The following is a 14,105-nucleotide window of genomic DNA, read 5'->3' as shown; positions in this document are numbered from 1 at the left end:
GAGAAACAATAGAGTTTAATTAGGTTTCAAAGTGATTTTTCTGGTACCGGGTTGGGAATGCATCTGAAGGGCCACAGTGGTGGCAAATGCATCTGTTGGCAACTTTCTTTGCCACTTTGCATGGGGCAACAGGTGGCTAGAACTGAGGGGTTTAAACTTTGCCACTTTTACACCTAAATCTAGGTTTCAGTTCTCGGAGAGGGTCAAAACAGGTGTCTCTCCCAACAAAGGACCATTCATCAACAAGATCCTTATTTAGGGACAAGGGAGAGAGCACACACAAAGCCTGAGTGAGCCCCACAGTTTCTCAAGGACAAATCCTGCATCCCTCTTCTGAGTCATGTCCAGACTGGTCCAAACTTGTTTAAGTATGTCCCAAAATGGTAAAACTCAACCTCAGTCAATTAAAAGTATACTAGTGTGACTATTGCTTTCTTGGCCAATTATGTTTGAGATGACCTAACTGTTCCTGAAATTATCCTAGCTGTGGTTAAAAGAAGCCTGTATGTTCCTTTCAGGGTGGTCGCCATTTTGTACAGGTGTTGACCCCTGCATGGTGGTCTAGTAGGAAACGCTCTTTGTCCTTACATACTATTTGAGTCTGGGGTCTTCCTTCAGAGTTGACAGAGCCAGAGGGAGGCAGCAGAGAAGAGAAAGCGGCCAGAAGCTATGATTCATTTCAGATCGAGGGCCAACATGTCTTGTCAAAAAGTCACCCAAAGAAAGGAGAACTCAGGCATGACTTGGGATTTTGGACTTGAGCAGGTGGGTTGTGCCATTTACTGAGATGTGGGCAGCGGGGTGGGAGGAGAATGCGTGAGGTTTGATTTGCTTATTATACAGTAGATGAAATTCTGATTTTGTAACACAAAACGCTACCTTCTGACTTGTAATGTCCAATAAGCAGTTGTCTACAAGGGCTTGGACAGTGGGGTCAGACACGGTGCTGTAAATTATAGAGTCATCTGTATAATTATTCTCTAACGCCATCAGAGCCAATGACGTCAGCTAGGAGAGACCAGGGTGAAAAAGAGGGCTCCATACCGTATGCTAAGTCACTCATTCTCCGGAGGAGCAGAGACCAGAGAACCAGGTCCAGCTCAAAGCTGTTTTCACGCAGCCCTGAGCTAAGAATGCATTTCTCGCTTTTGAAGGGTTGTTCAGTAACAGCAAGCAGAGCTGCACCAGTGGAGAATCCCGGCATCCCAAGCAGAGTGGGTGGAGCCAGGAGACGGGGAGGGGCGTGGGGGGGCCTGGAAGGCAAATCACAGCCCCGACTTGAGACATTTATTATTTTCCCTAGGATGCTGAACAAAGTAACGGGCAAAGATTACTGGCGCTTGAAGATTTTTTTTTAAAACCAACAATAGCTCTTTCAAAGGCAGTTTTCTTTCTTTGTGCGTGTGTTTAAGAGCTAGGAGATGCGAGGGTTAGTAGGGACTCAACAAAGCTAAGAATTGGGTGCTAAAGGAGACTGGAGAACAAAAGCCCTGCGACCATGGGAGGAAGTTGCAGGAGGAGCAACATCCAGAGTGGCTCTGGAAGTAGGTGGGCTGGCAGACTGAAGGAGGAGAGGTGAGGGGTGGGTGCTGTTTGTTTTCAGTTTTCCAGTGATATAGGAAGCAAAGGCACCAGCCAGAGCTGATAGGAGGGAGGCAGTGAAGAAGCCCAGCGGGCCTGAGCACAGCAGACATGGTGCTAATAGGTTTTGCTTTGCTAAAAACCATTAGATTACATTCCTAAAGCTAATCCCAAGGTCCAAGCCACTGACTCATTCCTGAGGTAAAACAACAAGGTCCAACAATCAAAATTCATTATTTGGCTACAGGATTTACCAGCTCACCCTAGCACAGACTCCCCATTTTTCTCCTTAAAAACCTTCTGCTGCAGAAAAATGCTTGAAGTTGTTGCTGCTGCTGTTGCTACTGCTGCTTGCTGTTTGCCTTTGCAGGCCACCCCCCAACCAAGGTAATAAATTTCTTTTGTGTTGAGAATTTGGTGTCTCAGTTTGTCCTATATTGACTCTGAAGGGGGCAACCTCCCTTCCAGACAGGGTTTCTCTCTCTCTCTCTCTCTCTCTCTCTCTCTCTCTCTCTCTCTCTCTCTCTCTCTCTCTCTCTCTCTCTCTCTCTCTCTTCATCAGGCAAGGGAAGTCTGCTCTGCTGTGACTTTGCTGAGTCTCAGTAGCTCTTGTTTGCTTGAAGGGGGAAGCAGAGGCGCAGCAATTGTGTTTTCTCTCCAGAGAGGCTATTGTTCTGGGAGCGCTTGCCTGGACTTTTCTTTTCTTTTCTTTTTTCTTTTCTTTTCTTTTCTTTTCTTTTCTTTTCTTTTCTTTTCTTTCTTTCTTCCTTCCTTCTTTCTTTCTTTTTTCCCTCCCTTCTTCCCTCCCTCCCTCCCCCCCTTTCTCTCTTTCTCTCTCCCTTCTTTTTGTGAGTTTTCGAGACAGCGTTTCTCTCTTTAGCTTTGGAGCCTGTCTTGGAACTCGCTCTGTTGAACAGGCTAGCTGGAGCTCACAGTGATCCTGCCTCTGTCTCCCAGTGCTGGGATTAAAGACGTGCACCACCACCACCCGGCCAAGCAGACAGGTTTCTTACAAGTCACATTCAGCTGCTCTGGTGCAGCTGTGATACCGGGAACCCAGGGTTAGAATTTGTATGTAAATAACCAGGAAGAGGTGTACTTGGGAGCTCAAGGTATTTTTCAGGCATAATTAGACTGACCATTTCAGCTGGTTTAGAAAGAAAGCAAGGAAGTAGAGGTACAGGACAAAGGAGGAAGGAGGGGCTGATGTGGTTGGAGAATTGCTGACCTGGGTGCTCTAGGCTGAGATAGAAGACAACACTTAACAAGGGAAGGTTTGAGATGGATTTAGGACAAGTAAGATCATGGATTGGCAAGATTGGCCCTATGAGGGACAGTAGAGGTGGGCTGGAGGAAAAGATGGAAGTTAAAAAAAAATATGGGGAACAGAGTTGGTGGGACTTCAGTAGCTGAAGAAGAATGATGTGGTGACCAGTTTGCTCTAGTCTGATATTCTTCAAAGGTAAAAACACAACAACAGAAAAAAACAAAACAAAACAAAACAAAAACAAGTGGAGTCATTTATTTCAAGGTAGTTTCATTCATTGCATCTCATTAGAAAATTTCTATTTAAAAATATGGAGCTACATTAGTACTTTTAATAGATTTTTATCATGACTGTAAGCCATCAAAGCTGCTAGTCACATGTGGCTTTGAGGATTTGAAATGCAGCAGATTCATATGGAGTTGAATTTGTATGGCATTCTTTAGGTTCTACTATGGCATTTTCATGCATACATGCTGCTCGATTCTCTTCTTATTTGTTGCCCTCCCTACTGCTCTCCTTTGTGATCCCATCTGTCTCTGGTTGGCTACCTTTCTTCCTGCAGAGTCCTCTGCTTTCTTAGAACACATATTTCCTGCAGCTTCCAGTTCCCCCTCCTTTCAGATCTCCTCCTCTCCTCTCACAATCCCCCTTTCTGTACACACATGTACACACACACACACACACACACAATTTTGTTTCCACAAATGAGAGAAAGCATCTGGCACTTGTCTCTCCGAGCCTGACTTATTCTCTCTGACACGATGGTCTCTGGTTCTAGTCATTCTCTTGCAAACATCATGACCTTATTTTTGATAGACGTCTAGGTTGGCTTCATTTCTCATCCCTTGTGAATAATTTGGGATGTGCAAGGTTCTCTGTGGTGTGTTGACTTAGTCCTTCAGTTTTACACCAAAGAGTGGGATAGCTGGCCCATATGGCCGTTCTCCTCCACAGTAGCTGTAAAATGCTACATTCCCAATCTGCAGCAAATAAAGGTGTATCTTTCCTGACATCTGGCCAGCATTTGTTTTCTTGATGACAGCCATTTCGATTGGCATGAGATGGATTCTCAAAGTGGTTTTAATTTCCATTTCCTGATAGTTAAGAAAGCTGAACACTCTTTCCCAAGTATTTATTGACTGTGTGTGTATTTCTTTTGAGGATTATATATTTAGTTCATTAGTTTATTTATTGACTGAACGATTTGGTTTGTTAAATAGCTTCCTGTAGGGGAAGCACAGCCAATCACCTTGCTTGAAGGGCGGGATCCCTTTAGGCTAATATTTACTTATAAATGTTGTGGGTGTGCTCCCCGCTTCCCCTTCTGTTTCCTGCTCTTCGTTGGAACCTTGGTTTTGTAAGTTACCCCTTCTTCCCCTTAATAAAGCTGATATTAAAGCTAGCCTGATTAATCCTATTTGCTGGTCGTTTACGGAGAGTGAGTGGGAAGGAACTACAGCCTAATTTTAATACTTTTAAATAGATTTTACCATGACCACATGCCACCAAAGTTGCTAGTCACATGTGACTCTTGAGGGTTTGAAATGCAGGTGATTCAGATGGAGTTGAATTTCTAACTTTATGAAATTGAAATTTAAGTAGCTGTGTATGTTAGTAGTCGCTGTGTAACACAAGAAACTAGAAATTCTCATCATCTGATATTCTTTTATAATCTTACTAGTTTGAATTGAGTTGGATTACTCTGGCACTTAGTTGCTGTGCAAAACTGCTCTAAAGGCAAATCTGAACAATCCAGGTATTTCCTTACCTTTATTATCTCATCAAGCTCTTCAAGAGTCTGCCGAGGGACCATCAGAGAGTCTGCAGACATACTCAGAGAGGTGCTCACGACTTCCATCTGCGCCTTCACTCTCTCATATTGTTTCTGAGGGAAGGAAGAACAAGAGAGAGAGGACGTGACTGTACACCGTATAAACAAACCTAAGACAAAAACCGCAGGATCCTATCACTGGCTACCGAAAAGGCCTTTCACAAAATCTAACACCCATTCATGAAAAAAGTCATGGAGCAATTAGGGCATCAGGGGGCATAGCTCAACATAATAAAGGCAGTTTGCAGCAAGCCAGTAGCCAATATCAGCTTAAACGGAAACTCAAAGTAATTCCACTAAAACCAGGAACGAGATAAAGTTGTCCAATTTCTCCATACATACTCAACATGGCACTTGAAGTCTTAGCTGGAGCAATAGGACAACTAAAGGAGACCAAGGGGATATGAATTAGAAAGGAAGAAGTCAAAGTATCTTCATTTGCAGACAATCTGATAGTATATATAAGTGACCTATAAATCCACTGGGAGACTCCTACAGCTGATAAGCCCTTTTATCAAAGTAGCTGGGTAAGAAATTAACTCGCGAAAATCAATAGCCCTCCTATACAAATGAAAAACGGACTAAGAATGGAATCAGGGAAGCAATGCCTTTCATAATAACATCAAATGATGCAAAATATCTTGGGGTATCTCCAACCAAACAAGTGAAAGACTTGTATGGAAAAAAAGCTTTAAGAAATTGAAGCAGATATCTTCTATGCTCATGGATCAGTAAGATTAATAAAACAAAAGGACCATACTACCAAAAGCAATCTACAGATTCAATGACATCCCCATCAAATTCCAACCCAATCCTTCACAGATCTTGAAAGGACAATTTTTAGCTTAATATGGAAATCACAGACACAAAGACACACACACACACACTCACACACACCTAAGATAGTTAATAATAAAAGAACTATTGGAAATATCAATGTCCTTGACCTCGAATTGTTCTAGAGTGATAAGAACCGATGGTGAGTGACTAGAAAGAGACGACCAAGTAGGGCATGGAAGGATGGAGAGGATGAGGGAGGGAATATGGAAAGAGACAGCTTAAAGTAAGAGCAATATGAGGGGCTAACATAGAAGCCTAACATAGTAGAAGATTCCTAACACACAGATACACAGACAGACAGATAGAAACAAATGCACACACAAACACACACACACACACAAATGAAGGCGATCTAAATGAAACTGTCAAATAATGAGAGAGACAGAGCCACAACTAGACATTTATTGTCACCAAATGAAGCTTCCAGTATCAGGAATGGGTTACATTTAATTAATGTAGGCCAAAGGGGCCTCATAGGAACCCCAAACAACTCATGTTGTTGCCAAGACTATAGGTGGCTTCCACAAACTAATTGGAAAGTCCTTTTGCTGAACACAATACCATACCCATACCACTCAATGAATGTGAAGAATTTGAGCTGATGTCTACTTAGAGCCTTCACCCCTACATGCTAGAGTTTTTGGTATAGGAAGGTACTTTGCACACCACCAACACAAACACAAACACCAACCCCACCATAAAGCCTGTAATATACAATGATATCTTACCTTCAAAGTTTACTAGTGCAATGGTGGTACAAAGTTTGTGGAAGTAATCAGCTAATATGTTCTTTGACTTAAGGTCCACTCTATGAGATGGAATCCATATCTTACTGCTTGGGTGATCAAAACCCTGAGGCTAGACAGCCCAGAGACCTAGAGTAAATCAAATACTACTGTTCTACTAATAGAACATAGCAAGAAAGTGACTCCCAGTGACATTCTGCTATATTCATATCTCAGTGACTTGCTCAGACACTATCAGAGAAGCTTCCTCATGCAGCAGATGGGAACAAATACAGAAGTACACCGCCAGACGTCATACAAAGTGTGAGAGACCTTGGAATACTCAATCCTAAGTAGGATGTTTCTATCAAATCCCTCTCTGCCAGGGCTCATGAAATCCTAAGGAAGAGGAAGCAGGAAGAGTACACGCCAGAGGGGTTAGAGGACACCATGAAACCAAACCCTCTAAATCAACATACTTTACCCACACTCGAGTTCACAGAGACCTAGGCGGCATGCATGGGGACTGTAACGTTTTGTATCAGATGGGCTCCCAGAGCTGAAAGGAGAAATGGACACATGCCCCAACCCGGAATCCATCTCCAATTGATAGTGACTTGCAAATGAAAATTTAGTTTTCTCCAAGGGAGTCTCACTGGGGAAACAAACAACTCTAAAGGGTAGGCTGTGTGCCCAGCAGTATTAGACAGGAAATGTGCAGCCCACGGATCTATTAGACTAATCCATGGGCGTATAGGCACTCCACATGGAGAACCCATGTGTGCAGAGCTGCGGGAATGCCTGCCTTTGGATAAGTCACTGTCAGTTCTGTAGAAATCTTGTGAAATCATGATGTTTCTCCCTTCTGTAATATCCCAGCAGTGTATAAACCTGACTTTTTCTGTAGGGCAGTCAGATATACGCACCCCCTCCACACACTGTGAAGACCTGGGGTGAAAGCATTCACTCAGTCAAACCTTTGTTTTCATAGATGAAATCTACATAAAACTAGTCCCTCATAACTTTTTTTATTGACAGAACTCATTGATAAGAAAGGAGCACTGGATAGGAGGCATTAAATAGAGAGGCAGTATGTCTGCTCTAATAGCAGACTCAGGAAGGTGTGGTCTGCTGTCTTCTGCTCTGACTTAACAGGCTACTAATATTCTGTACTACCCTTCACCTCGGATTCCATTAATAGCACAAGAAATTAAATGCTTATACAGGAAGAAGACCAGACTTGCTAAAACTAACTTCAGAGAGAAAAATTTTCACTTGGGTGCCCTGATGGAGTCAGAAAAAGCAAAGTCCTCAAAAGAGATTTCCTTTAGTTCAACCAGCTAAATGTTAATGCAAATCAGGTACCTTACCTCCCTCCCAGGCCCTTGCTATGGCTACCAATGTTGTGTTCCTAGCTATGCCCCCTCTGAGATATAAGGCACCTTCTTGCCAAATCCACTGTTTTTTTTTTTGTGTGTGATTCTGTGAAATGCATGTTTGATATTATTGTTGCCTATGGAATTGCTAACTTGTCTGTATGCCTATATAAACTGAAAACTTTGTGGAGAATGGCCATTCGTTTATTCTTCTCCTTCTGTCTTTTCTCCTTCCCCCAAGGAATAAAGAAACATGCAGAAGGGATATGCTCCAGTCAGACAGTTTGCTCTACCCCTCAAATCCAATTAGCCATGTTTTTGCCTTCTATTGGAATATTAGCTAGACCCTGAGAAGTTTAATGGGGCTTAACCCCAAAATAAACCTCGATAGGACAACAAAACAAACTCCATGAAATCTTTGGTAGTTCCTTGTCTTATAATGTTATATCAGAGTATCTTCTTTTTAAAATACTTTAGACTTGTTTTCTATTTTCATATATATACATATACATCTATCTGTCTATCTATCTATCTATCTATCTATCTATCTATCTATCTATCTATCTATCTATGTTACTCTACAGGTTCTCTCTGTGTGTGCATTTGTATGTATGTATATATATATTTATGTATATATACACATATATAATTTCCAGTTTAGTGGTTTTATGGGATCCCAGTGTGAATGAGTAGGTCTCTGCAGCTATAACTATTTATTGGGCTCTTGCCTTTCTGTTTTTTTGTTCTATTCTGATGTGTTAGTTTTTATCTTATTATATATTATTTTATTTTATTATAAATTAATAAAATGATTAGAAGCCTGTATGTTTTCTAAGGAGAGACAGAAAGGGGGGATGCTGTGAAATAGTCCTTTTGTACATCATGAAAATGTGTTGCTCTCATTGTTAATAAAAAACTGATTGGCCTATAGCTGGGCAGGAACAGATTAGGTGGGAGAGCCAGACTAGGAGGATGTTGGGAAGAAGAAGGGTGGAACAAGAGGAGGCACCATGAGATGCAGAGCAAGCAGGATGGGAAGTAGGTACTTGAAGTAAATGAGCCTTGGGGCAGCATATAGATAAATAGAAATGGATTAATTTAAGTTATATGAGCTAGCTAAAAACAAGCTCAAGTTAATAATAAAGCATTTATAACTAATAATAAGTCTCTGTGTAGTTATTTGGGAACTGGCTGTTGGGACAGAAAAATCCTAGTACAAATGGTGTTCCAATGTGGGGGCTGAATTTCCACATTGGGCCTGAGAAAACTTTAAAAACACCCAAACCCAGAAAACTAAGTAAGAATGCCTGCCTTATGCTGGACAAAGGTGTCCAGTGCTTGGGGAAGCCAGTTGCCAAAACCAAGGTAGTCCTAACTATATTTAGCAGTTTAAAGGCCCACGCAGATGGAAAAGGATAGAGATAAGCGGTAAAGGCAGATTCAAATGAAAAAAAAAACCCTTTAAATGGGTTACAGTGTGTTTAAAAATATACATAGGTTTGGGAGAGAAAAGAGAAAAGCTATATACAATCATAGATTTTAAAAGTAGTTTAAAAATAATAAAGTCCTTAAAAAGGAATAAAGTAAAACAAAAATAAGCCACTTAAAGATGGGAAATATGGAGAGTCTGGATTCTGTATGTTATTATGCTGTCTTTAGATTTTCTGATTGCTCATGAAGGAATGGCAGCTGCTATGAAACATTGGATTTGAAAACTCATTGATTGAATCAATCTATATATTTTAAAAATGTCTTGACTTCAAAGTAGAAGTCAAAAGATGTTACTTTGGGGAAGAGGTTATGCTTTTATTTTCACAGGAGATGAGAGGCTGTGGATTCATTCCAGGTTGATATAGATAAGGTTTGGTCAGGGAAGACCCCTTGAAAATCCTGACTACAAATATAAAAAAAATATATCTAGAACTACAGGATATGTGATGTACAATTTTACCTGTTCAAACATAAAACAAAAAAATCATCATCTTTAACTGACTTGTACACAAGTCATATTTCATAGTTGTAATGTATGTTATATTTAAAAGTTTATGTAGTTTTAGAACAAGAGGATCAAACACCAATTAAAATGGATAGCTCAGTGATCCAACATCTCAGAATACTCCTATGCAGTTGCCTCAAGATTCTGTATCCAGAATGACTACAAAGCTATTAGCTGAAATGGTCCAGCCTCACAGACTATTCCAGCCAGATTTACAGACAGATAAGCCTTACATTTTTCCATCACAGCAAGACTAGACAACAAGTATCTCTCCCAGGACTTGATCACTATTCCAATTTCCTCAGTGTTCCCTAAAGATACTGTTGCCCCCAAACAACAGGAAGCATTCCAGAGATCACAATGCCTGTATTCCCAAGAGGTGGAGTGGGAAATTATGGTCATTCAGTGGTTATGGATGTTTGTCATTGTTTAGGAATGTTGGTTACAAGCTATTGCTGGTCATGGTCAAGAAAAAATGTGAACAAAGGGGATTAGATTTAGGGATCTCATTCTGAAGAGAAAAGGAGGGATATAAAATGATAGGATAAATGGGTAGATTATTGAATCTACTTTTGAACTAAAAAAGCAACCACTGGTCTCAAATATTTTATATTGTTATAAATTTCTGTATATTGTTTCAAATTTAAGGTTATTTTTTTATTATACCGTAAATGTGTATCTACTCTTGTTTCTGGTATTGTACCTATGCAGTTCAGTTAACAATGCAATGTTAAGCTCTAGTCCTTGAAGGCTATTTAGAATAATAAAGAAATATAGATTAATAGTGGGCATCAATAAGAATCAAACTTGTAATCATGTTATGTGCTGTGAGAAAATGCTCTTGTACCCTGTAAATATTTGTCTCTCGTATTGGTTTAATAAAATGCTGATTGGCCAGTAGCCAGGCAAGAAGTATAGGTGGGGTGGCCCAGACTAGGAGAATTTTGAGAAAAGAAAAGGCAGAGATGCAGTTGCAAGTCAGATGCACAGGAAGCAAGATGAGAATGCCTTACTGAGAAAAGGTACCAAGTCATGTGACTGAACATAGATAAGAACTATGGGTTAATTTAAGTTGTAAGAGCTAGTTAGTAATAAGCCTGAGCAACAGGTCATATAGTTTATAATCAATATAAGCCTCTGTGTGTTTATTTGGGATTGAACATCTGTGGGACCAGGTGGAACAGAAACTTCCATCTACAGTTAGGTAAGTTTGCAAGGTCATACAGAGATATATTTTAGATGGCCTTCAAATAGTTCAGAGACCTACAGAATTTGGCATTTAAAATGTTTTAATAACATAAGACTTTTCATGACAGTGAGACACATCTGCTCCTGGCAACATCAGTTTACATCAAAAAAGGATAATGGGCATAGAAGAAACTCTATATGGGTTTTGCTTTCTTTCTGAAAAATGTTAGCCACTAGGCAAGAAAGTGCCCTTGCCTTGACTGCTGACAATATGCTGTCCAAATTGGACTAGCAGGATGTAAAAAAAAAAAAAAAAGCAACTGCCAAGCTTTGCCAAGACAAGGTAGGTAAGTCCTTCAAAATTCTCTGCTTCTCAGAAATGTCTGTCAGATATACTAGATCTGTAGCTGAAGACAGATGCTTCAATGTTACAGAAGAACTTTGGGTGACTGTTTAGGCAGCCAAATGTCTCTGTCATTAGGAAACATTACACCATTATGGTGGTCTTTGATGGAGTTAAAGACTAAATAATTAAACTTATAGTTTTCCTTAGTTATGATAAAAAGTAAGTTAGGTATAAAACTTTAGACTCATAAAGATAAGAGACAATATCTTCTTTAAATTTGCCAAATACGAATGGACTGGCTATTGTAACTGTAATTCTTGATAACTGCTTTTGTTGCATATAATTTTATTATGTTAAAGTTAAAACCCTCTTTTTTATCCAGACAAAAATGGGGAAATGCTGTGAAATAATCCTTTTGTACACTGTGAAATGTGTTGCTCTCGTTGGTAATAAAAAGCTGATTGCCCAATAGCTAGGCAGGATTTTCAGGGCAGAGAGGATGCTGGAAAGAAGATTGGCAGAGTCTAAGAAGTCTTGAGAGATGCAGAGAGAAGCAGGATGAATGTGCCATGTTGAAAGAAGGTACAGCAACATGGCAGAGGGTAGATAAGAAATTTGAAATGTAAGTGTTAGCTAGTAATCAGTCTACACTACTGGCTGAGCATTTAAAAGTAGTAAAAAGTTTCCATGTGGTTATTTGGGAACTGGCTGGTAAGAAAGAAAAGTCCACCTACTGGAGAAACTATGAGGGGTAAAAGGAGGGGGAACTGTAATCAGGAAATATTATATGAGAAAAAAAGCTATTTTCAATAAAAGGTGAGAAAAGAAAAATAAAAAATACTTTTGCAAAAAAAATATTCTTAAGTTTGGGACTGGGCATATTATTTAGTAGTAGAGCATATACCTACCATGGACAAGGCCCTGGGTTTTACACCAGCACTACAATTAATTAGCTAAATGAATAAAATCAGACAGTATAATTTACTTTTGTTCATGACATTTAAAAAAATTATATTCCAAAGTACAGAATCAAAAACTGCAATAAGGTTACATCCTTTCAAAACAATTTATTGTAGGAAAGACTAATACTATATAACTGAAATACTAGGTTTTAAATTCTGTTGGAAAAAGTTAAAATTTAATAACATTTAAGCATGCAAAAATAGAGAAAAGTATTAATAGTGGTGGTTAGTAATTTGAGGGTCTGGTTTATATTTGAAGGAGTATTTATAATTAAGAGAAATCAGTATATATAAATGTCCTTGGTTGATGTTGCTGTTGTTTGTTTGTTTGTTTGTTCTGGTTTTTTGACATAGGGTTTCTCTATGTAGCCCTGGCTGTCCTAACTATCTCTGTAGACCAGGCTGGCTTTGAACTTGGAAATTTGCCTGCCTTTGCCTCCCTAGTCCTGGGATTAAAGGTGTGCACCACCACCCTCCAGCTTCATGTCCTTGTTTATTCATTTGTTAACAAATATAGCTGATGCATTCAAGACATCGTGTTAGGTTCTGGAAGTATACAACTCATGAAAAGCAAGGGCGCTGTCCTTTGGATGCTTATGATCTTAGTGGGAATAGGCAAAACGTGCCTCACAGCCACACACACATGTACACACACAGAAGATACACAGCTTCACATTCAGTAATTAATGATGTTTTTGAAACTGGAGCATAGACTATCTGCTGAATGTATTAAAGACATTTAATAATGTGTCTGTAGCTACACTTTATGGCTGTACTGGTGCAGAAGAGGGAGGGGCTCCTTCTGATGGTCACATTTTGTTTTAACTTTAGAAGGACTTTCCTTAACTTTTAGAAGTCTTTAGAAGGGTTGCCTGAATTTGTCTGCCAACATATGGTATGTATAAATAACTGAACATGTTTTTCATGGCAAAACTGCATCTGTGTGTGCATGCATATATGTCTGTACATGGGAGTGACGTGCGAGTGTGGGTGGTTGCCCTAGTTTTCAGAGAATTTTCAGTAGATGTAAGACAGGAAGGATGAAAGAACTTTAGTAAGTGGATGAGACATACTACACCGTGAGTCACTTCAAGCCCAGTCTAAAACAAGACAGAATTAGATAAGGAAGAGAGGCAAATCCACGAGAGCAAAGGAAACAAGGAGAAGTTACAGGGTCTCCACATCTGGGAGGCAGCTTTTGTACGTAAATCAAAAAACACTGTTGAAAGTGAGCAATAATTTGCCTTTACTAACACACCATTGAGGCTTCTTAAAATACTATTTTTGGTTAAAATTGCTTTATTACATTTATTTCTCTGCCTCTGTTTCTGTCTCTCTGTCTCACTCCCCACTTTTTTCTCTGTAGGTCAGAGGCTAGAAGACAACTTGCAGTCATTGGAACTCTTCCTCTACCCTATGGGTCCCGTTAGTTGATCCACCAGGTGGTCTGGTTTGGTGGCAAACACCTTACCCATTGAGCCACACCACCAGCCCTTCTTTTTGAGAGAAGGTTTCACTGTGTAGTTCAGGTTGGCCTGGAGCTTGCCTCAGCTTCTCCAGGTACATACAGCTATACCTGACTTCACTGAAGCCTTTCTGAGAAGAACCAGAAAAGGTCTTGAAATTGATTCAGTTGTAATCTGATGGAGAGAGAGGCCCACAGCCTAGGAGGACAGTAGATCATCAGTGAACAGATGAGATACAGGATAAATGGGTGAGTTAGAGACTTGGGACTTAGAAGGGAAAAATTTGCCTCAATGGGTATGGAAAAGTAGTGGGAAAGGGGTTATTTTTAGAAGGTAGTAGGATGATATTTTCCCATGGCTATTCCCACAGGCAGACACCCATGTGATAGACGTTCTGTGGGGTGAGCTAGAGACAAGTAGAGTGCCCCACATGTCTTTCCAGGGCAGGAGCAGTGAGATGAGGTGTAAATCACCAGAGAGAGGACCAGGGCAACAGGGAAGGAGGTCTGGCTAATGCTAACCGCCTA

The 14,105-nt window shown here is 40.1% G+C and overlaps 1 protein-coding gene across 1 annotated transcript in view; it reads right to left on the bottom strand.

Annotated features, from left to right (window-relative positions):
* The window catches only part of Lama4 (laminin subunit alpha 4), a 144,866-nt gene that overhangs the window by 58,519 nt on the left and 72,242 nt on the right, over positions 1-14,105 (bottom strand). The window contains 1 exon segment of the mRNA XM_057762244.1: positions 4,617-4,733. Within this exon segment, the coding sequence (XP_057618227.1) occupies positions 4,617-4,733 (117 nt within the window).

This window comes from Chionomys nivalis, chromosome 2 (genome assembly GCF_950005125.1).
Source record: "Chionomys nivalis chromosome 2, mChiNiv1.1, whole genome shotgun sequence".
Classification (NCBI taxonomy): Eukaryota; Metazoa; Chordata; class Mammalia; order Rodentia; family Cricetidae; genus Chionomys; species Chionomys nivalis.
The sequence above is the reverse complement of the archived record's forward strand: the minus strand, read 5'-3'. Positions and strand labels throughout refer to the sequence as shown.